At 36.0% G+C, this 27,203-nt stretch overlaps 5 protein-coding genes across 8 annotated transcripts in view; 3 read left to right on the plus strand and 2 right to left on the minus strand.

Annotated features, from left to right (window-relative positions):
- Positions 1 to 23,779, minus strand: part of LOC119077105 (probable RNA helicase armi) — a 30,785-nt gene extending 7,006 nt beyond the window's left edge. Inside the window, exons 1-2 of the mRNA XM_037184265.1 lie at positions 23,765 to 23,779; positions 3,515 to 3,522 (exon numbers count right to left, since the gene is read on the minus strand). The gene's annotated coding sequence lies outside the window, so the exon portion shown is untranslated. The remainder of the gene's footprint in view (positions 1 to 3,514; positions 3,523 to 23,764) is intronic.
- Positions 323 to 5,719, plus strand: LOC119077122 (ubiquitin-conjugating enzyme E2-24 kDa). 2 transcript variants are annotated; one of them, XM_037184293.1, is made up of 5 exons: positions 323 to 461; positions 1,404 to 1,785; positions 1,873 to 2,020; positions 3,916 to 4,000; positions 4,080 to 5,719. In XM_037184293.1, exons 2-5 carry the CDS (start codon positions 1,453 to 1,455, stop codon positions 4,090 to 4,092), a joined length of 579 nt encoding a protein of 192 aa, XP_037040188.1. In that variant the 5' UTR covers positions 323 to 461; positions 1,404 to 1,452; the 3' UTR covers positions 4,093 to 5,719. The 2 variants fall into 2 exon arrangements, with proteins under 2 accessions (XP_037040188.1, XP_037040189.1); XM_037184294.1 differs by lacking the exon at positions 323 to 461 and adding an exon at positions 541 to 665.
- On the minus strand, positions 12,014 to 17,066 carry LOC119077123 (ubiquitin-conjugating enzyme E2 H). 3 transcript variants are annotated; one of them, XM_037184296.1, is made up of 8 exons: positions 16,959 to 17,066; positions 16,802 to 16,896; positions 16,108 to 16,603; positions 15,896 to 16,030; positions 15,758 to 15,834; positions 15,527 to 15,694; positions 15,216 to 15,344; positions 12,014 to 12,884 (listed from the first exon to the last, which is right to left on the minus strand). In XM_037184296.1, the coding sequence occupies exons 4-8, from the start codon at positions 15,946 to 15,948 to the stop codon at positions 12,766 to 12,768; spliced, it is 546 nt and encodes a 181-aa protein (XP_037040191.1). In that variant the 5' UTR covers positions 15,949 to 16,030; positions 16,108 to 16,603; positions 16,802 to 16,896; positions 16,959 to 17,066; the 3' UTR covers positions 12,014 to 12,765. The 3 variants fall into 3 exon arrangements, with proteins under 3 accessions (XP_037040191.1, XP_037040193.1, XP_037040192.1); XM_037184298.1 differs by having other exon boundaries at positions 16,108 to 16,896; XM_037184297.1 differs by lacking the exons at positions 16,802 to 16,896; positions 16,959 to 17,066 and adding an exon at positions 16,698 to 16,734.
- On the plus strand, positions 18,425 to 19,331 carry LOC119077121 (protein D2-like). The gene is made up of 3 exons (XM_037184292.1): positions 18,425 to 18,782; positions 18,852 to 18,931; positions 18,993 to 19,331. Exons 1-3 carry the CDS (start codon positions 18,460 to 18,462, stop codon positions 19,211 to 19,213), a joined length of 624 nt encoding a protein of 207 aa, XP_037040187.1. The 5' UTR covers positions 18,425 to 18,459; the 3' UTR covers positions 19,214 to 19,331.
- LOC119077119 (putative zinc finger protein 833) lies at positions 21,788 to 23,333 on the plus strand. Its single transcript, XM_037184290.1, has 4 exons — positions 21,788 to 22,123; positions 22,186 to 22,516; positions 22,592 to 22,864; positions 23,124 to 23,333. Exons 1-4 carry the CDS (start codon positions 22,064 to 22,066, stop codon positions 23,252 to 23,254), a joined length of 795 nt encoding a protein of 264 aa, XP_037040185.1. The 5' UTR covers positions 21,788 to 22,063; the 3' UTR covers positions 23,255 to 23,333.
- Positions 23,780 to 27,203: the final 3,424 nt, after the last annotated feature.

Genomic DNA, 27,203 nt, shown 5'->3' on the forward strand with positions numbered 1-27,203 from the left:
AATTTTTGTCTTTGAAACCCGATCCGACCCGGCCCGAATGGATTTTCAAAACCCGGACCCGAACCCGGTCGGGCCGGGTTGGGTCGGGTCGGGCCGATGCATTTCGGGCGGCCCGCTCATCTCTAGACTTAACCTCATCAACATTTGTATATAATATATGAAAAATGTTGCAGGTTATGTCCATTTGGATCAAAGTCGTCGTTATTCGGCAATTAAACTTTGTGTTTACAGTTATTTGAAACAAACCTATATCAAAAAGCTTTTATTTTTAACAAATTTTTTGGTTGAATTCCCGCATCTTTCTGGAATAAAAACCCGAATCAATTTACCTATTGAACTACAAGCTGTCAGCACTGCATCTGTCGATCGCTGGGTTTTGAATATTTTTTTTCTTGACTAAATCGGCGTATTTTGTCTAATTAATATTGTTGGTAAAATACACATCGGGGCAACGTAAAAAGGTATGAAAACTTCGTCCAACAAATAACAAACGAAGTAAAATGATCCGCACACAAAATGTTCGTGTTGTTCGTTTATTCGAGTGATTTGAAAATTTGCAATTGAAAGTGCTTGGATGCTTTTTGTTCCGTCCATTGGACGAATCTTTCATTTCGATTAAGCGTACCATTTTCGATTAATTAAATTGTTGTTATTGCACTTATATGGTAATTGAAATGATACACATTGCAACTAGCTACGTCATGCACTCAATTTTCGCTTCGAGCTTAATTCCTTGGTGCCGTGAAAATTCTAAAAAAAAATTCTAACATTTGGTCTCAAAATGGCCGTCTGTGATTTTTTTTCGTCGAATATATTCGGCTTTAATGTTGATCCTACAATAAGGATTTCATGTTCACCCGCTGGGTGAAAATTTAGATTGATTTATCCTATAGCATGCCAATGAATTCCATGAATTTCCAACTTCCAATATTTTGCATGACCTTTATGAACAGCGAGAACAAAGAAGGGCAATCAAACGATGTTGTTTTTGTTTTTTTTTTCTCGGATCTTTTCTTCTGACGTTCTTACATATCCATACATTTTGTGCGATGTGTGACTTTTATTGTATTTCAAGCGAGTGATCCTTCGGATATGATCGAAGATTTTGTAAGAAAAAAAATAAATTAAAATATTTAATGTGGCAGCACTCCTACGTCTTACTGGTGTACAAACGTTTTAATTCTTTCAGTAAATGTTTCATTTTTTCTCAACGCCTGATGAACTCTATAAACGTTGTTCACGTTCATATGCCTCCTAGTCGGAATGTGTTTCTTATCATCGGTGTTTAGTACATACGAACGATATTCAAATAACATTATTGATCAAGTCCTTAAGAGCGTACCACAGCATCATGTATAAGTGTTGGATGGGTAAATTGTTCACACAAATGTTTTTAATTTCAGCAATCGACACCATCGACAACACACACACACACTCACACACCATAAAATCATGTCGACTGCTGGATCGAGTAGTGGAGGCGGTACTGGTGGTCGAGGTCGCGCTTCTGGAAACGGCACAACAGCTACTGCAGCCGATGGTAAACCTGAATCAAAAACAAATCCAAAAATATCAAAAGCACTGGGCACATCCGCAAAACGAATTCAAAAGGAACTGGCTGAAATAACGTTAGATCCACCGCCAAATTGTTCTGCTGGCCCAAAAGGCGAAAATCTGTACGAATGGGTTTCTACAATATTAGGACCGCCCGGTTCTGTGTACGAGGGTGGTGTTTTCTTTTTAGATATACACTTTTCGCCTGAGTACCCATTCAAACCGCCAAAGGTACGTCGCATTTTCTATAATTTTCTTGTTTTACATTTGAGTGGCGGAACATTCATGTGGGCTAATGAGTTTATGTTTATGTTTCAGGTGTCGTTTAGGACACGAATATATCATTGCAATATAAACAGTCAAGGCGTCATATGTTTGGATATTTTAAAAGATAATTGGTCGCCAGCGTTGACCATTTCAAAAGTATTACTTTCGATATGCTCCCTTCTCACAGACTGTAATCCAGGTAAAAAGACATTTTTCGCATTTACATTTTCAAAATAATCCGGTTTCTGAGTTCCTATGCCGCCAATGTCAAACTAAAAAATAATAATTAAGAACTCGGTCATTTCCACGCATGTCTGGGCTCTTATATTCAGCTTGAGTTAGGAAGAAATATGATAAAACTCAAGTATTTCCCGAGTATTTCAGCCTCTCATTAACTAGAATGATTCCAGTATTCAGCAATGAACACGCCATCCTCAAATGACGAAAAAATTTCTGGGTTCGAATTTATTTTTACTGTTCCTTTCCTTTACCTTCCCATCCCAAATTTCTGAGCCCTTTCCGGTCCTCTATGTCGTTCATATATTTTTGTCTGAACATCTGAATACTTACTCGAAAGCTTTTTATTCTGATTCTCTTTTACGCTGAGACGTTTGTTATAGTTGAAGTACACTCGAAATGATAGTAAAAAGGAACTTAAATCCGTTATTCAAAAAACTTTTTGAGTTATGGGTCTATGAACATTTAATTTTGTTTCTGGTTCTGGTTAAAGGCCACTTTTTCTAGTTGGAGTCATATTTGATTTTTTGTACAATCGAACACTGAGTACACTCATACAATCAACTAACTTTACCAAAGTATTAACATTGAATCAACACCGGGAATTCAACAGATTTAATGGATAATTCCATTGGAATGGAATTCAATCAATATGTTTGCTCCAATTTTGTCAAAGTTTTCTTAGAAATGATCAAATGAGCCCTTAACGTCTTCACAGAATAGAATAATATGATTTCACTTGGATTTACCCGAAAGCTAGGTCACATATAGTCCTGTCTACATACTGTGTTTTACACACTATGACCTGTGCATCCATTTTCGCAAAGTACGCCATTAAAAATAGAATGGGTCAAATAGACTAATGCAATCGGCATCTAACAGAAAAAGGTGGATATCTCTTCATTCTGCATTCTCCTTCAATCAGATCGAGTTCCCTCTTAAACCTGTTAGATACAGCAGGCCCATTATAATCATCTTTTAGTGCTTAATATAAAATCTGTCACTTCAGTATGTTCAGTTCAACATACATTTTTCCAAATCAGAAAGAACCAGCCAGAACTCTTCGTTTATTCTTGTCTGTCGTTGGCAGATGGCTAGCCGTCTCTCTATGGTTAACAACATTGTCTTATAATTTAACTTGCTTACGGTACTATCAAAAACACCCGACAGATACCTCAATTTTTGCTCTATAAGGAAAAGCAGTTGAACATATGGACATGGAGGTAGCAATTGAGGCTCGAAACAGATCGTTCTGACCTGATCTGAAACTGAAAACAGGCGATCTGAAAATTTCAGATTCAGATCCAGATCTCTGGTGGCTAGATCTGATCTGAAGTCTGAAAATTGGAAGCAGATCTGATCTGACCTGAAAACTGAAAATTTTAATCTGGAAATTTTCGGATCAACCTGAAATCTGAAAATCAGGATGACTAAACAAATGCTAATTTATTAGAAATTCTTGAACTGCAAGGTTCCGCGAGTGCAGGGGAACTAATAAAATCAAAAAATATTTTTATAATAGGAGCAAGTTTTGGAATTTCAAATTTTATTCTTGGGACTTCAGATCGCTTCGGATCATTCAGATTGGATCAGATCAGATCAGATTCAAGTCTTCAGATTTCAGATCAGATCAAAATTTTCAGATCAGATTCAGGTCGGGTAAATTTCAGATCAATCTGAAAAAAATTCAGATTAATCTGATCTGTTCCGAGCCCTAGCAATAATTATTGGGTAATCTGAACTACTTCACGTTGTTTTCCTATGAAAGTCTGTGTAGTCCAATACAATCCGGCAGCGAAATACAAGAATTAAAAAAAAATTGTCGATAGACTGATTTTTAAACATTTTACGTTGCAGCTGATCCGTTGGTTGGTAGTATCGCAACACAATATTTGCAAAATAGAGAAGAACACGATCGAATTGCTCGGCTGTGGACGAAACGGTAATTTATTTACAAAATTAAAACAATTCCGTTGCACCGGTTGGTTAATTGAAAACATTTTCCTTTTGCATTCAAACAGGTACGCAACATGATTTGTCACAACCGCAATCTATAGATTCCTAGTTTCCACTTTATTTTATAATCAAAATTCATTTTTTTTTTCTTTCTTTTTTCTTTTGTTGGCTCTTCTACTAAGAGTCTGTCAACCATGAAGATCATGTAACCGATTAATACTTACAATATTTATTGACAATGTTCAATTTATCTAATCCATCAATGAATTAGGGCCAGGGTTTTGCTTTTCGTGCAGCCCATCACATTATGTTACAGAAGCTGTGTAATGTTGTGTCAGCGTGTTGTTTGAATTTTAGCATTAACGAATTTCGAATTCACACTATTGTTGATCTCATTAATTCATTTCGATGAAAATTGTAGTGTAACCATGGATGGAATTAGCGCGCGTGAACGGTGTAAAATGAGTCATCCGTTGTTTTTCTTATGTGTTCCAATAATTTTATTTACATGATAGTGTCCCGTAGGCTGATGATCATTTATAGGTTTGATACACTTCTATTTTCGACGAACGTAAATTTTCCATAATAAATTGAAAATGAAACAGAGGTAAGACGACACGACACGACATTACATCCTTCTGCTATACTTTTTGTTTTTGTAAGTAAATTGAATTCCTTAAGGAATAAATGAAAGAGAAATAAAACATAAAATACCATTTGCTTTGTATGAGATAAGAAGAAGAAGAAGACGAAAACGAGAAAGACTATTAACTGAATTTTATAAATAGTCCAGCAAATCTACCAATTAAACTACTATTTTTTAAAACAAACGACAGGATTTAATGATGCGATGCAAGCGTGAATGTATAGGATGAAGAAGCAAAATTACAAGCAATTATCAAAAACTAAACAAACAAAAAAAAAAACAAAGAAACAAGGAACTGAGAACTGGGAATGAAATAAGAAAGTCGAATTTTACTTTTACTTCTTCATTTGAACCATTTTCATCCGATTGAATTATCCTCATTTTGTGTGTTTGGACGGTCCAACAGGCAAGACATTTATGCAGTTTCCGCGTTTAGAACACGAATTAATTCTTTGAAAAAAAAATAATCTGAAACCGCGCGTAGATTCGTCTCAGGCTCACCCACATAGTCTACCAAAAAAAGCATTATCTGAAGAAATTCGAATCAAATTAAAGCCGAATCATCTCTACGCTTCTCAACACACATTAGTTCTTGTGATTCACTATTTCCTATCTAAGAATGAAACCCACAAAACAATAGAAAGCAATTCTAGTCCATTGCGTGTGTTTTGTCGTATATACGGTGATCGGTTCGAATGGACCGCATTTTTTCTTCTTCTTTGAGCCGCATCACATCCATCTCATCCAGTTATCGTCTGTGAAAGAAATGTGAATTCGTGTTCTAAAGGTGTTAGCGAATGTATACACCATTATCAAGTGTTCGATATTAGATGTAAAGTGGCATTTTGTCTGGATAAGGTCGTTCGGATAAATGGCAAAACAGTCGGTTAATTTGATTGTGGATATTTAATGAAAATGTAATTATTGAGTTTATAATAAGAAACGATCCTAGTATGTATACTTTTAGGTTTAGTTATGAACAATTTTCTTTTTTTTTTATTCGAAATGTGAAAAAAAATGATGGAAAAAATGATGAATAATAATAAATGTCTAACTGAATTGCGTTGCACTTTTAATTGAATTGAAGTGTTTTGCTTCGTGAATGTAGAGCTTCATTCTAGATGAGACTAAGAAACACACTGGAGAAAACAAACTTTGTTCTCTCAGTATAAACTGGATAATTTGCTTGACACAAGTGGACATCAAATTTTTATCCCGTTCTGCTGCAGACAATCTAAATTCCTACACACTTTCCAAATCCAGACGTTGTCTTACTGTTTTATACGAAACAAGAATATATTGATATTGATTTCCTGATGGAAAACTGACGAGTCAAGTGCAACAATCGTCGTGTCATTCGCTAAAGAAGCAATTTAGCATGGGCTGGGAGAAGTCGCTTGCATGCTAAAAATTAACTTTTGAAATTGAACATAATCTACAAGCGACAAAGCTTTATTCTCAAGTGGCACTACTATAAGACCAGTTGGTTCTATTAATTCTTCAACCTCTGATAAGTACATCAAGGACATACTTCTGGTACAGTAAAACTAAACAAGGCATCAGAACAGTCGGAGCGTTTGCTGCGACTTAGCCCCGTACGACCCGTAATCCTATTTCGTTCGTAACCATAATACGTCCGTAGCCGTAATACGCCCGGAACCCTAATACGTCTACAACCCTCTAATGCGTCTGTTACCAAAATGCAAGTCAAGTTGGGCATGGTCAAATTTACTGAAAGTGTTCATTTTTAAAATTGCGCATAGCGCAATTACGAAAGCCCGTACGAAGTACCTCTCAAATAAAACCAACAATTTACGACATTATTTTCTATTGGGTATTCAATTATCTCTCAAATGAAACCAAAACTAGCAAAATCGGATGAGATTTACTCGATTTATGTGCAAAAAACACTTAGGGCCCAATAGCGGCCTTAGTCCAAGGGCCCAAATTTGAAACTTTTTTCGCCACGTTCTTTTCGGTATTCAATTACCTTCCATAAAAAACTAAATCTAGCAAAATCGGATGAGATTTACTCGATTTATGTGCAAAAAACACTTAGGGCCGAGTAGCGGCCTTAGTCCAAAGGCCCAAATTTGAAACTTTTTTTGCCATCATTCAATTCGGCATTCAATTATCTCTCAAATGAAACAAAATCTAGCAAAATCGGATGAGATTTACTCGATTTATGTGCAAAAAACACTTAGGGCCGAGTAGCGGCCTTAGTCCAAGGGCCCAAATTTGAAACTTTTTTCGCCACGTTCTTTTCGGTATTCAATTACCTTCCATAAAAAACTAAATCTGGCAAAATCGGATGAGATTTACTCGATTTATGTGGAAAAAACACTTAGGGCCGAGTAGCGGCCTTAGTCCAAGGGCCCAAATTTGAAACTTTTTTCGCCACGTTCTTTTCGGTATTCAATTACCTTCCATAAAAAACTAAATCTGGCAAAATCGGATGAGATTTACTCGATTTATGTGGAAAAAACACTTAGGGCCGAGTAGCGGCCTTAGTCCAAGGGCCCAAATTTGAAACTTTTTTCGCCACGTTCTTTTCGGTATTCAATTACCTTCCATAAAAAACTAAATCTGGCAAAATCGGATGAGATTTACTCGATTTATGTGGAAAAAACTCTTAGGGCCGAGTAACGACCTTTGAGCCCTACCAACAAGCTCGCGTTGCATCCTACACAAAAACAATGTTCAGCAACTTTGTTCTACTCGTCAATACCTTTCATTTGATATATCACAAGCATCTATTGCGTGCGTATTTCGGTAGATATCGTCGAAAGACTGAAAAACACCTATAGGGCCCTAGCTCTGGAAGGGCCGACCCTACCATGCCCATTTTCGAACTTGACCTTACTTTTGTCGATACCAATCGGGGAAAAAAAGAATTTTGAAAAAAGGTTGTGATTTGCTCAAGCTAGAGGGGTCACGGACGGACGGACGGACAAACGGACATTTTTTTTATTGCGGATTCGTAGTCTATGAACATAACCAAATGCTTTGCCCTTACTGTCTGCTTCCAATTCGACGTGTTACAAACGGCATATTAATCTTATAAGCCCCCAGTACTTCGTACGGGGCTAAAAAGTGTCAGATTTGGTATCACACATTAGGAGGGATTCTTTTCAATTTCGACAGACCGAATCACAGATATTTTTGATTTTTATAGCTGGCTGGTGGTAAGCGTCCAAAAATCGAAAAATATTGTTTCGTAGTCCGGATTTCAATCCCTTAAGGTGGCGAGTATGGGTTCGTTGGAAAGCTGAAGTCGAGTACTCTCGGGGCAAATAATACCTGCAGAAAATTTGATGACAAACGACCGAAAATATGACCTCCGGAAAAATTCTCAGAGTTGATGGACTCTTGGTGAACTTTGATGAGAGCTGTGACCTCACTAATGCAATTATTTGATTAAAATATTATTTGTTATGAATATGGAGGACCTCAGCTTTACAGCAATATCCATATGTAGTAGTTAGGTGGGGTGGAACACACAATTTTTATCTATTAAGTAGTCACGTAATTTTTGGATTTCCTATCTTCCAATATCGTTGCGGGTTCCAAACGTTTTGCAAAGTAAGACACATCTGGTGTCTTTGTTTGTAAGGTGGCTTTTGACAATTACGTCCCACCTTTCTTTTATTTCTGGAGTCTGGTACTTACTTACAGTCGGAGAAAAATAGATTTCGGGATTTTAAGAGACATCATCGTTTTCATCGTTTTTCTGTATTCTCTCATTTCGTATTTTCTTATCATCTCGTTTTCTAAAAAAAAAACGAAATCTATATTTCTCCGACTGTAGGTCAAAATTTGTAAAGGGTTCTAAGGTACAGATTGTGGATTCCCAAGCAGATTGAAATGCTCCCAGTTGAATGTGGTGAGTCCACAAGAGCGTAGTACTTTTTAAGTAATATTCCGAATAACACAAAACATCAAAATTATTTATAGACAAATTCAATAACGCAGAACCAAGTATTTAACGAATAATTGTCAAAATTTAATACATTCGTTTGATGACGGAAAATACTGAAACAACCGTTTCCGCACACATGCCCATTAATTCACAACGTCTGAAAGACCAAGGTTCTGAAAGAACAGGTTAAGACAACTCTGAGTTGATCACGAGGGCGGTGACACACAATTGAGTCAACGGCTGCAATGTTTATATGTAAAATGAAACTTAACAAAAACAAAATTCTGAATTTTCTAGAAAAATATTTTCTTCAAGGTGATTTCTCACACTATCTGTTTATAAAATTTGGTGTCAACCGCCTTCGTGGTTGTCTTAACCTGTTCTTTCAGAACTTTGTGAAAGACGACACAACACGACATTACATCCTTCTACTATACTTTTTGTTTTTGTATGTAAATTGAATTCCATACGGAATAAATGATCTTAAGATAGAAATGGAAGAAATGTAATTTTCAAAAATAAGGGAAATAAGGTAAAAGTTAAAAATTTTGCTTCATGAAGAGTCTTCATTGAAGACCATATCAAAATTCGTAGTTTTTACGCTAACTCAATGTTCTAGCTTTTTATTTCTCATTTTTTCACTTCTTGCTACGCTGTGGTATTATTTTCGAGTCATCAGCTTTTCTTTTAACCTGATGTACGCTCTGGAGAGTAATAGTCTAGCTCAAACAAATGAAGATCAGCTCAGCACTCCATTCTGAACCAGGTCGAAACTTTTCCTCCTTTTTTGCCTGCCACTTTACAAGATGTAGAGGAAGAACCATACTTTTAAATGTTTCATTTTAGACTTGACCACTCATGTTTCCTGGAAAATAATTTCTTTTTGTAAATGTTCGGATTGAATACTTTGACATGCCTATTGCATGCCTCATACACTCGTCAAAATAAAAATTTACAACCATGTATGTACTGTGCTTTACAAGATCTGGCAATGTAAAGTTCATTCGCAAACTCTCTATAGTTTTTATGACAGATTACAGGCGCCACCTATTTTTTTTTAATTTCAGTTTCTAACTAATAAACAATTTCTCGTCAGACAATAATTGTCCATTCAGTAAACTCAGCGCCAAGTTTTTTCAGCACCGTGGGCACTGTACCGAATTACTTATAGGGTAATCCGCCACTGTCTGGATACGAGATATCAAATTCCTTCACTGGTTCTTCACTCCTTATTGACAGCATTAACCTGTTACAGACGACTGTGATCTGTTATCGACAACGACAGCAATAATAAACGACAAGCTCTAACTAATGAGGTTTTATATAGCAAAAACGATGTTCAAAACAAATGAAGTAAAAGATTTCTGAAATCAATTTCTGAAAATAGTTTGAATAGTAAAACTGTTAATATGATTTCCGTCTGTGACAGGTTAATACTTTTCACTTTCAGATGAAAATTTTATGAAAAGCTTTTTTTGTTCTGAGCTTTCACTTTCTGTTGATATATATCTGTAAATATCTTCCGTAGATATTAGAAAAACGAGCCATCAGAACAGTCGGAGCGTTTGCTGCGACTGAGCCCCGTACAAACCCGTATATCTATTGCGTACGTGACCCTAGTGCGTCTGTCACCCTACTTTGACCGTAAGCCTATGCGCCGGTACAAGTAGTTAAAGTAAAATTATTATGTAATGTGTACATCTTAGAAATTGCGCATAGCGCAATTACGAAGCTCCGTACGACGTTCCTTTCAAATAAAACAAAAATTTCAAATAGCCCTAAAATTTTCATTTATTGAGTATAAATACACATAGGGCCTAGTATCGACCTCAGTCCGAGGATCCAATTTTTTTTTTTCAACTACATTCTATTCGGCCTTTGATTACCTTCCAAATGAAACAAAAAATACGAAAAACGGATGAAATTTGCTCGAGTTATTTGTAAAATACACATAGGGCCCTAGTAACGGCCTTAGTCCAAGGACCCAAATTAATTTTTTTTTCAACAACATTCTATTCGGTGTTCGATTATCTTTCAAATGAAACAAAAATTACGAAAAACGGATGAAATTTACTCGAGTTGTATGTAAAATACGCATAGGGCCCTAGTAGCGGCCTTAGTCCGAGGACCTAAATTGAATTTTTTTCAACAACATTCTATTCGGCCTTTGATTACCTTCCAAATGACACAAAAATTACGAAAAACGAATGAAATTTACTCGAGTTCAATGTAAAATACACATAGGGCCCTAGTAGTGGCCTTAGTCCAAGGACCCAAATTTAATTTTTTTTCAACAACTTTCTATTCGGCGTTCGATTACCTTCCAAATGAAACAAAAATTACGAAAAACGGATTAAATTTACTTGAGTTCTATGTAAAATACACATAGGGCCCTAGTAGCTTTTCACTTCTAAGGCCCTAACTCACGGTCCACTCACCCGATTTTAAAAAACTTTTTTTTTTCCTGGATTGGTATTGACAATACCTATCATTTGCCGTGTCATTTACATTTCCATCGTTTATTTTGCCATAAATATCACCAAAAGACCTTAAATCACTTAGGTGGCCCTAACTCACGAAGGGCCGACCCGAATATGCCCATCTTCGAACTTAGCCTCACTATTTTGACTATCTTTCAGGGAAAAAAAAAAATTTGAAATCGGATTTGATTTACTCAAGATATCGACGTGACGGACAGACGGACAGACGGCCCAAATTTTTATTGCGGATTCGTCATCTATGAACATAGGCAAACACTTTGCCCTTACCGTCTGCTTCGAACTCCATCAATTACACACGGCATCGTAATCCTATAAGCCCCTTCGTACTTCGTACGGGGCTAAAAACTTGAACACCACTCTTAAATTAATTTTCGACCACATTTCTGAATATACTCGGCCGATTCTGTCTGTCTACGAACTTGCAGTTTTAATTAACAACAGGTGCTAAACGTTTAGGTTAATAATAGAAATCAAATTAGGATTCATTGATTGGATCTACTGGTTTATACCAGTTATGGACAAGCTTATACATTTCAAAAACTGACAATTCTGTTAACCATGATGTCCTTGAATAGCAGTCAGAAGAGGCAATAAAGATCTCACGCGGTGCCATATAAAGTTGTTCAGGCCCAAGGGTATGTAAAAGAAAAACGCATTTTCTGTTACTCGTTTGCACATAAATTTATTTAAAAATTACAAAACAAAAAATATATTTACTTCGCACCTAAAACGACCAAGAGGAAGGAAAAAACGAAAAGACGAAAAATCAATTTTAAATTTAGAAAAATAAAAACCAAAACCAAAAATTTACACTCCAAATAAAAAGTTAAACTAAAAATAAGAAAAAAAAAACAATTTCCGTAAAATGAATTTACTTTTTGTATATGATTCGTTATTCAGGACTAATCCCATTACAATGGTAGTTAATGTACGTCTGCATGCTATTGCAACTAATATCTGATTTTTTACTTTGTTATTATTTTACCTCTATTTTTATACGCATCTCGTTTGACTACACGTTTTAATGATTTTAAAATTTACTTCTTTTGTTGTCTGTCTGCTTTAATTATAATTAAAAATTGTCGATATCAGTACCAAAAATTGATTTTCTTTTTTTAAATTAACAACATTTAATCATCATCTACTTAAATTTAAATTTTCATTTTTATTTTTTACTTTTATTATTATTAAATGTATAAATACAGTCCCCATAATAATTACACGCATAATTAATTTTTCATTTAAATTTATTGAGTGACTCGCTTATTTCCTAACGAAAAAACAAAAAAAAAGTCGAAAAATTCATTTAAATACAAAAAAAATTGATAACATTTTCCCGGAACAAGAAGTGTGAAGAAAATGAAAAAAATAAAATAAAACAAATTAACAAAAAAGAGAACCAAATTTATTTTGAGAAAATTAGATATAAATCCACATACGCCGCACCGCTGAGTGGCTGTTCTGTTTCTATTTCATCTTCTTTTTATTGAAAATTAAAATTTCAGCAAAATAATTCAACGAAAAAGAAAATGATTCCTAAATTAAAGTACACAAAAAAGAAACTCGAACGTAAATCGAAAAGTAATATGATGATGGGGCGCAAAAAATAAAAGAATCGTAAAATTTATCGCTTAGAGAATTTAGATTACCATTACAGCAATGATAAGAGAGAGATTTTTTGGATGTTATAATTCCATGTCTTCGGCTTCATTTTCACTAAAGTCAGACATGCTGGACTCTGTATCGGAGCTAATTTGTTCTTGGTCTCGTAGCGCTTCTTCGGTGGCGAAACGTTTTACGTAGTCTGTGTGACGTGGAAATAGAAAATTCATTAGTTTGTTGCGAAATATGAAATGTTTCAAAAAGGAATGCAAAAATTCTGGTAGATGCGGGAAAACAGGAAAAGTGTCTTCTTCAAAGACCTTTAGACACTCAAATTGTGACAACAACAACAACATCGTTAACTATTTACAAGAATTATTTCATCTGAAGATTTAAGTAAGAAAATTACACACAAAAAAAATTGTCAATATCTTCCATTTGACATATCGGCCATCATTTTTGAGCGAAAACTTCCGGAGATGCACGAGAAAAACACAGCAATAACTCGCCAATAACTACTGATCGACCAACCCGATTTATCTGAAATTTGACATATCGCACACGATTTTTGATCAAAAACTTCAGATAGGAGACTAGAGGTATGCTTGAAAAACTAATGAAAAACCAAACAAAATCAGTGTTCATGGAACTTGACTCCAAACTTCTATACCTGTTTTGCAGTACTTCCCGTTGAGTAGCGACAACGTGATTAAGCTAGAAAGTTAGGTAGGCACCGAAAACAGAGGTAAACAACGTAAAACTCATAATTGAATTTTATGTTGGGTCTCAAAAGAGTCGGCGTATTTGTCTGTCCGATTGGAAACAGGGAACTACATAGACTGTGTTGAGACCCACTACAAAAAGCAATTATGAGTTTCACGTTGTTTACCTCTGTTTTGGGTACCTAACTTTCTAGCGTAATCACGTTGTCGTTACTCAACGGGAAGTACTCCAAAATTGGTATAGAAGTTAGGAGTCAGGTTCCAGGAACAGTGATTTTGTTTTGTTTTATTTTTCACTAGTTTTTCAAGGATGTCCACTGGATGTTTTTGATCAAAAATCGTGTGCGATATGTCAAATGAAAGTATTGATGATACGAATCAGAATGTTTAAATTTCAAGCGTGTTCTGCTTGTTTTGAGTTGTTTTTCACGTGACCCTTTCGGAAGTTTTCGAAAATGATGGCCGATATGTCAAATGAAAGATATTGACGAGACTAATCAGAAAATCCATAGTAACAGCGGATTTCCTTTTTTTGTGCAATTTTCTTTCAGATGAAATAATTGTTGTCAATAGTTGACGATGTGAAATTGGTTGTTGTCACAATTTGAGTGTTTAAAGGTGTTTAAAGGTCTTTGAAAGGAATACTTTTCCGGTTTTCCCACATCTTCCAGGGCACAGCTAACGAAATTTAACTTCCATCCGCTTATCCGATTTCAATACAATCCGACATCCAACAAAGTGATAATGAATGAGTGACAATGTACGTGTGAGGAACTGGAAATCGAAACCGAATGATTTAAACAATGGTGGATTGTGCACTACTTTCAGTCTTCCACTTGTGTCTTCTGACTTCATTATCTCTCCAGTCATTCAATTCAAAAAACTTTTTGTATAAATTGCCACGAAATGACCGGTTGGAATACTATAAAGTACATAAATAGCCTGAAACTACCCCAACAAAAGTGACCAATTTGAAACGTATAAACGACGAGTCATGTGATAAAATGGTATGGACAAAGGGATGTTTATCAAAGTATATCCCATCTTTCTAAGACTCGGAACAGATCAGGTATCCCTGATCTGAAATTGATATTCAAGTCGACCTGAAAATATTTGAATCTGAACTGAATTTACCTGAAATCAGTAAAATTCAGATAAATCAGGTCGAATTTCAGGTATACCTGGAAAATCCCAGATATTCCGGAAATCTGACAGTAAAATCAAATCAGATAATCGTTTTCAACTCAGGTTCAATTCTAATCAGATCCAGATGAGCTTCAGGTTTCAGGTCGTCCTGACCTGTTCTGAGCATCTTTACACACAATTTTCTCAGGAGTTTACAATGGAGCAAACTGAGCCACTGTAATTTGAAGTATTTTAAAAGATCATTGATTATTTATGCCCTAGTCACTATTGCTTGGTAGGAGATTTGAATATCGTAATTCAATCGCCAAGATAATTGTTTCAGTCGATATTCGACGACGTCGTTTAAATAAATGCAAAAGATTTATAAAGATTTCCAGTCGACAAGAGTCTGAAAAAGTTGCAACGTTTTATTTACGTTGACCTTGACTGAACGGTAAATCATTTTATTGACTAAAGTTGTTGCAAAAGAAAACAATTTGGAACGCTGTTTACTTCAAATTATTGTTTAAACATTTGAATTTTGTTGAGTGAGTACTTGGCACATTCAAACCGATCAACAAAGTATTGGTAGCAAAAGTAGCAATTGAAAAGAATAAATCAGAAATCGAACGGTGTAGCCATGTAGCCAATATTAAATTAGTCTGTCACAATAGAATCTGACTTACCAGAGACTTTCTTTTTATACTCCTCCGGTTTGTGTAGATACATTGCAGCTGCGTCACCATTCAGTGGATCCACAGGATTTGGATAGGTTAACAATTGCGGCAGGAACGACTCGAATATGTTTGATAAATCTGAAAAGAAGAGAAATAATGAATCTCCTCCGTTGGATGGTTTTCGCTGGCTTTCTATGTTGGTACTATCTGAGCAAAGACTCGGTAGCTGTTACAGCTTTCATATGCTAAGGAAATCACAAGATTATTTGCGACGATCTCTACAACTATAACAGGGAATTGCATGGACTTGTGCACTGTACCGTATAATGCCGTCCAAGCTTGATTGATGACATCCAGGCATACTGTTCCGGACACTTCGTCAATATTTGGATGGTAGACTTTGTTCATGAAGCCTATGCTTGGCGATTTGAATGGATAATGCTCCGGAAGATGTACACGAACTTTCCAAACTCCACCTTCATACGGGGCTATGAATAGAAAACGCAAAAAAAATGGTTATCAATTCCAACGAAAAGTCAGTGAAGCCTTACTTCCAGTCGGGCCAAAAAACTTCACGCAAAACTCGTTCAGCCCGCCCAATATCGTCACCTCATGTTTGCTTTCAATCCTAACGTAAACAAGAGAATCGATTTAAGAAATGTTCGCTTTCAGGATCAAATAAATCGTACAATTTCATAACATCCGTATCCATACGTCTTTTACCAGCGCTGGGCGATGACATCTTTGCTTCTTTGTTAGTTCAACACGAAAATTTCAAACGAAAAAAAAATCCAATCACAAAACCGCGCACTCGTCTCTGGTTTCTAAAATAAATGAAACAAAACAAAGTTTAACAATAAAACATTCAGTAACTGCAACCAATAACAATTTCATCAAAGACCTTGCCACTGCCCGAGTTGAATGGTGTATTGTGTTGATGTCTCTCGCTGGCTGTACTACAAATCGAATCGTTTCGATGAATTTATATTTACTCAACAATCACATAAGCGCACACTAGTCACTGAACAACACCATTCGATAATCCAGAGAGGTTGTTTCACTGACACAATGTGTGTATGATGATATGCAATATCGTCTACTCGAACAAATTTATATTTTTCTTCCTATATTTCAACGCTCTTCAATGTTGTATACGCTCAAATTGTGGGAGGTGTGTGGATTCATAAAAAAAATTAACGAAAATCGAAAACAAAATTTTTCTTTCGAAACAATCGTTTGAACGTATTTCAAGAGTCAAGAGCTTTGTTTTAAACGATAATCCTCGGTTCGACTGTGTGTATTTTCTATACCATCTCCTCACGACGATAATAGTTGTATAAATATGCTCATCGTCACATCAAAATTTGTTGTTGATAAATTGTTCATTATATTTCGCACTGTAAAACAAACAAACAAAAAATCAAGAAAAATTCGTAATTTTTGATTACAAAAAAATACAGACGAAAATTTTGTCTCAAAAAAAATCTGTACCAACAACAACACACTCGACGAGTGTACAACATTTACTATTCTAATCACATTTGGAGGGGGATTCAGTGCTTTGTTTCGATAAATAAATGTCAAAAAATTTCTACCTTTTTTTCACTAAAAAATCCTACAATTTCCAGATAATCACTAGATGATTAATTGGCAACAATAAAAGGAATGCACACCACTCGTTTTGAATGAACTGGAAAAAGATTGAAAAATTTTACGTTTAGCAAATTGATTGATTTTATCGTATATTTTTACGTCTTTTTCTTTCTTTGTTGCAGGAGTGAACAAAAATAATGCAAGATTTGTGGGGTTATGATGTTTACCATAGAGCTGAACTGTCACTACGCAGATTGATATTATTGTGTCATATGGACAGCCAGCCATTCTCAAACTTTTAAATTTTTTTTTCAAATTTCATTCGTTTCGCTTTTTTCCGCGTTTTTACTTTGAAAATTCACAAGCCTTGTTCCAGTGAAAACCAATGATATTACATACCAGGTATGGCCGATTCTTCAAAATCTGTCGATTTATTAATTAAAGTAATATGAAAATAGGTGCGTTAGAATACGTTTTAAAAATCGTTATTTACTCCGATATTACATTAGATCATACCTGGATGGTTTATATTTATTAGTAAAATCCATTTTATGTAGCTAGAATATTGAAGTAGTAGCTTATATAATAGTATCTTACTACCTGCGGCAAAATTTGCTTACTCACGAGGGGGAAGTTTGTATCCAGAGTCGAAGGCAAGGGATATAATCCACCACAAACAGTTATGTATAGCAATGAAAGTGTAAAAGAGGTATGGTCTATTGTCCGCCCGGAGGACATAACAATTTGATTTTCGTACTTAAACGCACTCATTTTCATATTATTTTGACATAAAACGTGAGTGCGTTTAAGACGAATTCGCCGATCGACCATACCTGTTCTAGACTTTCATTGATGTATAGTGCCCTTTACCGTGCGCTGGCATGTTAAAATAAATAATAGATTCGACAATCACATTGTTTAATACTAAGATCTGTAAAAACAGGTGAAGTCACTCGGATTTTTAGTACATAGAAAATTTTCTTCGAAGTTACTACGAAATTTGGCTTCGTGATTAACTTAGAGGTTTCTAGACCTGTTTTTCCAGAACCTAGGTCTAATTTATTTCCATCTGTAAGGCTAAATGGGTCGCATTCGTGTTGAATAAACTTCGAATACTTGCCGATGAACAAAATGAGGGCAAGAGCTACGAGAATATAAAAATATACAAAATTTTCCAACTGTCCAAGTTGGTGTCTAAAATTGTCTTAGTGAACAGTATATGACGCTGATTGCTAAAGCTAAAGTTAAAATTTTGTTCCAAAATCAAGCTTTTAAAGAAATTATTGACATTTAAATGAAATTTAAATTTGAAAGATAACAGATGACAGATTTAGTCTCCACACGTTCTGCATTCAAGTGAATGTCGCTTCAGTAGATTTTGACAAGTTACACGGGAATTTACCCTGCCAATTATGAAAGTGCGTCTTGAAACACTATGAGGTATTTAAGTAGTTTACGTCTTGTCCCACTTCTCAACTGTATTTTTTTGAAATCATTTACTCGAAAAAATATTGGTTGAAGGCCACTGTTAAGCTCTGTCAGTAAAATCCGTTTCACTCAAATGAAATGGATGATAGAATAGGACAAACAAAGGTAGTAGCGAAATGACTCTTTCCTTAATTCGAAAAACTCTACAAACAAACAGAAAAAAATCACCGGCATGCTGATCTTCACGAGTCGTTGTTCGCAAATCGCAAAAAATATTCTTTCTCGTCGTTTTTACGCCACAAGTCTCATCCAGAAAACCATGGAACAACATCAAATCGTTCCAGATGTAATATCTGTTGCTCCCGTTGAGGTAGCAAAAGTAACATATCCCGGTGGCATTACCGTCAATCAAGGAAACGAATTGAAACCTCGTCAAGTCAAAGACATTCCAGAGGTACAATGGAACGCCGATGCATCTGCATTTTATGTTCTGTGCATGACTGATCCGGACGCTCCGAGTCGCAAGGAAGCAACGTACCGTGAATGGCATCACTGGTTCGTTTTGACAAAAAAATATGGTCAAGCAGTCGAATGAATGAGATGAAATATTTTTGTCCACCTTAGGTTGGTCGGTAACATTCCAGGATCGAAAGTTGCTGAAGGTGATACATTGTCGGAATATGTTGGTTCTGGTCCACCGGAAGGTTTGAACGTCAAATACGAAACAATTTGTAATTTTTCATAATTCAGTTACGTAAACAACAGGCACCGGTTTGCATCGTTACGTATTTTTGGTGTACAAACAAAATGGAAAATTAACTTTCGACGAGCAACGTTTAACCAACCGGAGTGGTGACAATCGCGGTTGCTTCAAGATTAGCAAATTTGCGGAAAAATACAATCTTGGAAATCCAGTCGCTGGAAATTTCTACCAAGCCGAATGGGACGACTATGTCCCGATTTTATATAAGCAACTGGGAGCGTAATTTTGAGCTTTTGTCACAGCTTAGCTACGTAACACATTTTGTGGTCAGTAGCATATATCAGTTGTTGTTATTCAGATAAAAACTTGTATTGGGAAAATAAATAATTTGCATTTAAACAGACATACTGCTAATGAATCTTCGTCGGTCGAGAAAGAAACATTGAATAAGTGATTTTGGTTTGAAAAGCCATTGTGGAAAAGTTTTTCGATGAAGAGATAACCGATTAAACTTAGGTTTATCGCTGATAACACAAAATCATTTCGTCAACAATAATTATGTTAAATCGAACCTAAATGCACCGAGAAGAGAAGATGATATCAATTCTTCCTGACTCATTTTCTAATCTGTTTTCCACCAACATTTTCGTTGGAACTTTGTAAGGATATTTCAATTTAAAACAAATTGTCCCATCCACCCGAATCAGTCGTCAACTGACACCGTCTCAACATCAATAGTTATTTGTTAACCAAGGGGAAATGAACAAAACGTTTTTCATTTCAGTGTTTTGCGAAAATCCGCATTTTTGTCCATTTTGAAGAAAATTAAATAAATGGCTGGTTTTGGTAGTCAGCAATGCCATTTTAGGTGAGAAAATGATCCCTTTCTCACCCAATATGGCTGGACGCGCGATTTTAGGGGACAAAATATTCAGAATGATAACAAAACGTCATTTTCACAAACGCTTCATATTGGACAAAGTTAGGATTTTCACATCGCTGATATGAAAAATTTCTTTGCGCTTTCCAATTGAAAAGATTCATACCAAGTGACTTGAAGTAACAGTTTTCATTGTGTCAACATCTGTCGTTTTGACAGTATTTACATAGAGAGAATAACAATGCCATTGTTTTGTTTTGATGTGTCGAGCTCTAGTCAACGAACCTAATTTACTGAAATTAATTTATCGAACTCAGACTTAGGGTAAACATTTTCTTGTAAAAATACCAGAAAAACAAACTTTGAATCAGTGACCAAAGCTGTAGAAAATTTGAATTAGTTACCTTGGACCTGACTATTAGAGATGAGTCCTCTTTCACTATCTTTCCACTTGAAGTTGAAAATCTGAATTTCGGCTTAAGTATTCAAAATGATTCAGATGGACACCAAAGACGAACAGGACGAAAAATCGCCGGTGAATCAGGTATAAATAATTCAATAGCAATTTTGCAATAGAAAGTGGAAACAATTCATCAACAGGTCGGATCGAATGACTCAGATGAAGAGTCTGACGATCCTGAGGCAACGCTTTATAAGAACTTGACCGATGACCAACTGATGCGTGCCCGGAAATACAACGAATGTTTCATTTGTCAAAAGCGATTCAGTAGCTTTTCCAATTTTCGCAGTCATGTCTTCAGTCACAGCAACGCTACAACTTATAAATGTGACAAATGTTTTAAGGAATTTGCCACTTTAAAGTATCTGAATGCTCATTTAACAACGCACGACGAGAGCCGGAGTTTTACCTGCGATATTTGTTCGCGTATTTTTGTAAGTAAATCGAGCATACGAGGTCATATGCGGGTGCACACAGGTGGGTTATCGAAATCAGCGGTCCGAATGCGAATTGAAATTGTCGATGTTTTTCTTTCGCAGGGGCCAAGCCTTATAAATGCGACTTGTGCGATAAGACATTTAGTGAGTCATCATCCCGTCGAAAGCATAGGTTCACGCATTTTACAAATAATCCGTTCAGAAAAGCACAGGATTTGTATCCATGTGACATTTGTGGGAAGATTGTCTCGTTCAGACGTCACTTGAAAGCACATAGTGAGAAGATTTTCCAATGTCGAATTTGTTCGATGCCATTTACAACGCTCTATTCACTTCGGACACATTCACTCACTCATAAAAGTAAGTTTCGGTGACTTGGAATATTTGCCTGTGAATTTTTCCGATTTGTTTTCTTTTCATCTTCAGACCAATCGAGAGACGTTCCATTGAATTGTAATGAAAACTAACTTAAAAATAAACGCAAGTAAACTCTACGAGGTCATAGTGTACATCAGCAATAATATCGACAATTTCGCTATCGAACTCTTAAGACTCAGATGTCGCAATAAAACAAACACCACCAGAAAATTCTCATAGATACTTAAGAAAGACAGCAAAAATATTACAAACAAAATAAAATAGGAAACAGTGGAGTACAACTTCACCAAGTTGCTATAGTATGTAGAGGCCCAAAGCGTCACTGAAACCATTATAATAGCTTTAAAGGCCATCGGGCCGATCCTTGCCAGATAAGATCTAGATCTAGATGCCTGACAATCCCTCTCAAATTTTTCACTCCGTAATGAAACTAGTTTACTGCCTAAGGTATTTGAGAAAATCATCTGTAATAGAGCACTTAGTGTGTCGATCTCTTTCAAAAGGTGATAAAATCATTGTTATGATCATAGAGTTATCGAAAATTCCAGACAATTCAGTACAAAAATTCAGTAATTCGCATGTGCACAATTTTCTCTCATCAAATTTAACAAACAGTTACTGATTCCTTAATAGAAATGTGTTCGCGCTTTCCAATTCAAAATGATTTAGTTTTGACAGTTTTCTTTGTGTCAGCATCTGTCGCTTTGACAGTACCTACATCGAGAGGATAACAAGACCATTGTTTTGTTTTGATGTGTCGAGCTGGAAGTTACCAAAAAAACCAATTGGGGCTTGATTAAAATTGATTTATCAGACCCAGATTGAGCGTAGGCATTTTCGAATCTTGGATCAGCGACCAAAGCTTCGAAAAATAAGAAGTAGTTACCTTGGATCTGACTATTAGAAACGAGCCTCAGGCACTTTCGTTTGCTTGCTGCAGAGTAACTTGAACGGTGGTGAAGATCTCTTATTTTTAAAATGATGGACATTCAGATAGACATCAAAGAGGAACAGGATGAGAAATCACCGGTGAATCAGGTATGCAATGCAATAGCAATGTAGCAATAGGAAAAACGAAACAATTCATCACTCATCAACAGGTCGCAACAAGTGACTCAGATGAGTCCGACGACCCGGAAGCGACGCTTTATAAGAACCTGACGGAGGACCAACTGATGCGTGCTCGGGAATACAACGAATGTTTCATTTGTCAAAAGCGATGCAGTAACTTTACCAACTTTCGCAGGCATGTCATTAGTCACAACGCTGCAACATACAAGTGTGAAAGATGTTTTAAGGAATTTGCCAAGTTAAAGTATTTGAAGGCTCATTTAACAACGCACGACGAGAGCCGCAGTTTCACTTGCGACATATGCTCGCATATCTTTGTATCCAAATCGAGCATACGAGGTCATATGAGGGTGCACACAGGTGGGTTATCGAAATCAACGGTCCGAATCGAAATTGTCGATGTTAAATGATTGAATTCATGTTTTCCTTTCGCAGGGGCCAAGCCTTATAAATGCGACGTATGCGATAAGGCTTTTAGTGAATCGTCAACTCGTCGGAAGCACAGATTTACTCATTTCCCAAATAATCCGTATGTAAAGGCAGCGGATTCGTATCCATGTGAGATTTGTGGCAAGATGATCAAGGGCCTATTCTCGTTCAAACGTCACCTGAAGACTCATAGTGGCGAGAAGAATTTCGAATGCCAAATTTGTTCGAAACAGTTTGCAACGATGTCGTCACTTCGGTCACATTCTCTCATTCACACAAGTAAGTTATTTGTTTATCTAGTGCTGAAATATCGCCACTTCGCCGCAATATAAACGAAACGGTGTTCCTAACACATGCTAAAAGGCTTTTTTAGTGAATACGATTCCAGATATCGCCTCGCTAAAAGGCTTTTTTAGTGAATACGATTCCAGATATCGCCTCCGGCTCGTGTAGCATGCGTTAGGAATAGCACCATTTTGTGATCGATAGTGCTCTGGTATGTGACTAATTTTTTTCCTTTTCTGTTCTTCACCCTAAGACCGAGCAAAAAATTACGTTTGTCAGCACTGCTCAAAGGCATTTTTCCATCGGCCGTCGCTGTGGAAACATATGAAACGTCAGTGTGTTAAACTGAAATCAGCTTTGAAGGAGGAAGTGCTTCAGTATTAGAGAAGATTGTAATAACGATTGTATGACGATATTCAAACGACACGAAAATGTTCAATAAACGGTATAAACTCAACACCAATCTCGCATATGTTTTCCTGTTCGTCAATTAAAAATCTGTCCATATTGACAACAAACACAAATAATGTTAACTTTCCATCAGAAAATCAAGTGTTTCCTAGTGAGCTCAGAAATAACTGAAGAGAGTAAATTTATAGATATTGAAGTCACAAGGACGGAAAAGTTGAAATGTCGAGTTTTCTCGTGAAGTGTATTGATCCGAGGCGAAGCCGAGATCGCACACCATGCGAAAACGTGACTTTTTACATGGTGAGAGCGTCTAAAAAATGCTTCATTGATGAAATGGACGGTGTTCGGTGCAGAAGAATGTAAATAATATTTCAGTAGGAAATTTATACGACTAATTAAGTTCCAAACAAAAATTTTGTTTATTTTTTATCGATGGAGAACCTAATTATAAGACACTTTGTCTCGTATTATATGCCGAAAAACGTTAAAACTTTTTTTATAAATCATTTTGAAAGTCACTGAAAACACGAAAATTCGAATTGAAATACAAAATTTTTTGATGAAATACTGTATCTCTATTCGAATTTTCGTGTTTTTATTGACTTTCAAAATGATTTATAAAAAAAGTTTGAACTTTTTTTGGCATATGATACGAGACAAAGTGAAATATAATAACGTTCTCCATCTGTAAAAAATAAAAAAAAATGTTTGGAACTTAATTGGGAGGATTTATACGTCAGGGAAAGCTTTTTTCCCCTTTGTTATGATCTGTCAATTTTTTTATTTTGTGATTTAGTATGGAAATGAAAACTAAAATTGAGATATCTTTGCTGTTATTAAGTGGTATTTCATATTTTTATGGACCATAATGTTTTAAAATGTGTTTGGAATCGATTAGCATTAACAAAATAATAAAATAGAAGAAAATGTCTTCACACAATCTTTTAATTCTAATCGATTCCAAACACATTTTAAAACAGGGATTTAAGGAATTTAATTTCCAAAAATTTACGTATAAATTTATACGACTAATTGCGTGGATTTTTACTTAAAAAGGACGATTACCTGATCAAGCTATTTTTTTTACAGCGAAATTCGGCACAAAACTTCAATCACTTTAAAACCTCATTTTATAAAATAGTATTTTTCATGTGTCGGGGCCGAAAATGAGGGAGTTTCGAGATTTTTCTCAGGTTTTCGACCCCTTACATGAAAAATTTTTTGAGTGTCTGTTTTGGAGGATTGATTTTAGGCACTTTCGCATGTAGCCCTCACTTCGTTCGGGCTACAACTCGCGAAATTGCCTAAAAACAATCGTCCAAAACAGATACACAAAGAAATATTTCTTGTAACTGAAGTTATTCTTTCGAAGACAGACGCTTCTTTCATTGATTAATAAATATTAAACGGATTGATTTCCGGAAGACAGATGTTTTCATCTAAAGTAATGCAAGGAACGAAAAGAGAAATCAAGGATTGAAGATTTGATATTTGGGTAAGATATCGTACAAGGTCATGTGAAGATAGGATTCATAAGTATATGCATTGAATTACTGCTAGTGAAAAAATCCGTTGAACGGTTATTCTTCAATTTTCAAACAGGCAATAATGTGCAGAAGGAATTGCCAGCACAGGATCTAGACATACCAAATTAATAACGATATCACATACAGCAGTATTGTTTTTGTATCTATTACTTCGATTCACTGAGGTATTTTCACATTACTATTTTCAAATCCTTGTACTTTATTTTTGTTATTGTTATCGATAACAGATGAATACTCGCCAATGACTATGTCTACCCGGAATAGTTGCATTAATAACAAAAGAACATCTCGAGGAATATCAAAAATTAGTTCAGCAGTAACTAAGTAGATACCTAACATAGTGTTAGTAGCACTTCTTGATGTAAATGTAATCTGCATGTTATTCAACGCGTAATATGACTATGTCATCACATTTGAATAACTACTGCAGCAAGAAATAATATGCCAGAGTTAGAGAAATGATAACAGCTGGCGCCGCGCCAGCCCAGCCCTCTGTTATCATTTCTCTGGCAAGGGTGCTGTATGAACGCGTATAATATGGTATTAGGCAAGGTAAATATAGTGAGGCCTCACTATATTTACCTTGCCTTTTTCATATAAACTTCGTAGCCGCTGAACTCAATTTGTGTGTCACCGCCTTCGTACTCAACTCAGACTTGTCTCAACCTGATTCTTTCAGAACCTTCTCTGCTGCTATATGGTTACAGAGAAAAAAAAAGAGGTGAGAGGACTTATAATTTTATAATTAATTATTTTCACTTGAAGGATTTCAAGGGTGATGAGTTTAAGGATCACACCAAGTGCATTTCAGAGGAGGAAAAATATTCCGCCAAAGGATTTGTTGACAAGCCAAATAAGAATAAAGGCGAAAAGAAGCAAGAAAGTTGGGCCGAAACACTTTAAAGCTTGTTGACTAAGACTCGTGTTGATCCACAGGTCAGATATATTGTCGAAAAAATAGCTGCACAGACTAATGTTCCACGAAAGAAGCCAAAATTCATCAATTTTGTCAAGAACAGCTTGAAAATTTCCGTGGAAAATGCTAATAAAGTATGGAACGTGGTCGAGGAAGCATTGGAAGAATTTAAGCAAATCGCTGAAGCAAATAAACGGAAAAAGGAATTGGAAAAGAAGGCGTCAGAGAATGGTAACGCTGAGTCAGCGAATGAAAGCCGTTGATTCCAGAAAACGGACAGGACAAGAAGAAAAAGGAGTCAAAAATGGAAACGGATGAAACGAATGGAACTGAGGTTCAGAATGGCAAATCACGAAAACGGGAACGGGAGAATGACACTGGAAGAATAAAGTTTTATCTAGGTAGTATAATGCGCTGGTTTCATTTATTTCTGGAGTGAGTGTTTGTTTAGATTCACCGATTCTTTCTGCTTGTGGCTTTTATTTAGGTTCTTCTTTTCCTCCTTATCCGCCTTACACAAGGCCAAGTACTTTTACTATAGAGTGTTGACTATGTTGAGCACTCGTCTAATAAATGAAAGCCATTCCCTTTGTATCTCATTAAAATTGAGCAATTCTTCCTCTCCCAGCGTTACTTTTATGTGTGTTATGTGTGAACGACCACAAGTCTAAAATTTTCCTAGCTTTGACTGGCGTTCCAGAAGGTAGTGTATTGACCCCCACTCTGTACAACATCTTCCAGGGCCTAATATTTATTCTCAAATATTATCAATATTCTTTTTATTTTTAGATAAGCGAAAAAAAGACTGCTGAAATTGCACAGCCAGTAAAAAATCGATCTTTTCATAAACAGAAATTACAATAAATAAAAATCGTCCACTCTATTCCTTCCCAATGTTCCAAGAATACATGCTGCGTTTCCTCTTTGAATAGCAATTGAAATTCTTTGCGATCAACGATCCTAATTTCGCGACAAATTTTTTGTTTCTGGACCCATGCAACCTAAAGATTCAAAAGCAAGCGGGGTGAATAAGTAATTTTCTTTAAGTTTTCTATAATGATTAAGTATCACACACTGTCACATCCCATAAAAGAGATTCCACGGAATTGGAGTCATTCCATCAGGTCTTTTACTGTCATCTCTAGAAATTCCTGGTGACTGTAACAATGTTGGAACATATGCAGCAGAAAAAGCATAAGAATCATGTCGCGGCGTTATCCCTGTCTTAACCTTGCATGATAAGCCATGCAAACCGTCCTTTTTAACTAACTCAGCACAGACACACCTATACTCCTCGCATAATTGGGATCCTAAACGTAGACCAACAGCAATTCTCGCAGCATTGTTATCTAATAGCAAACCTAGCTGACTCGACCAGACAACTTGCAGCCACTTTGAAGATTCTTTAGTAGATGACGCAAGCAGTCATCCACCTTCCTCTCATCATCACTACCTGGAA

The sequence above is a fragment of the Bradysia coprophila genome, unplaced genomic scaffold (assembly GCF_014529535.1).
Source record: "Bradysia coprophila strain Holo2 unplaced genomic scaffold, BU_Bcop_v1 contig_232, whole genome shotgun sequence".
Classification (NCBI taxonomy): domain Eukaryota; kingdom Metazoa; phylum Arthropoda; class Insecta; order Diptera; family Sciaridae; genus Bradysia; species Bradysia coprophila.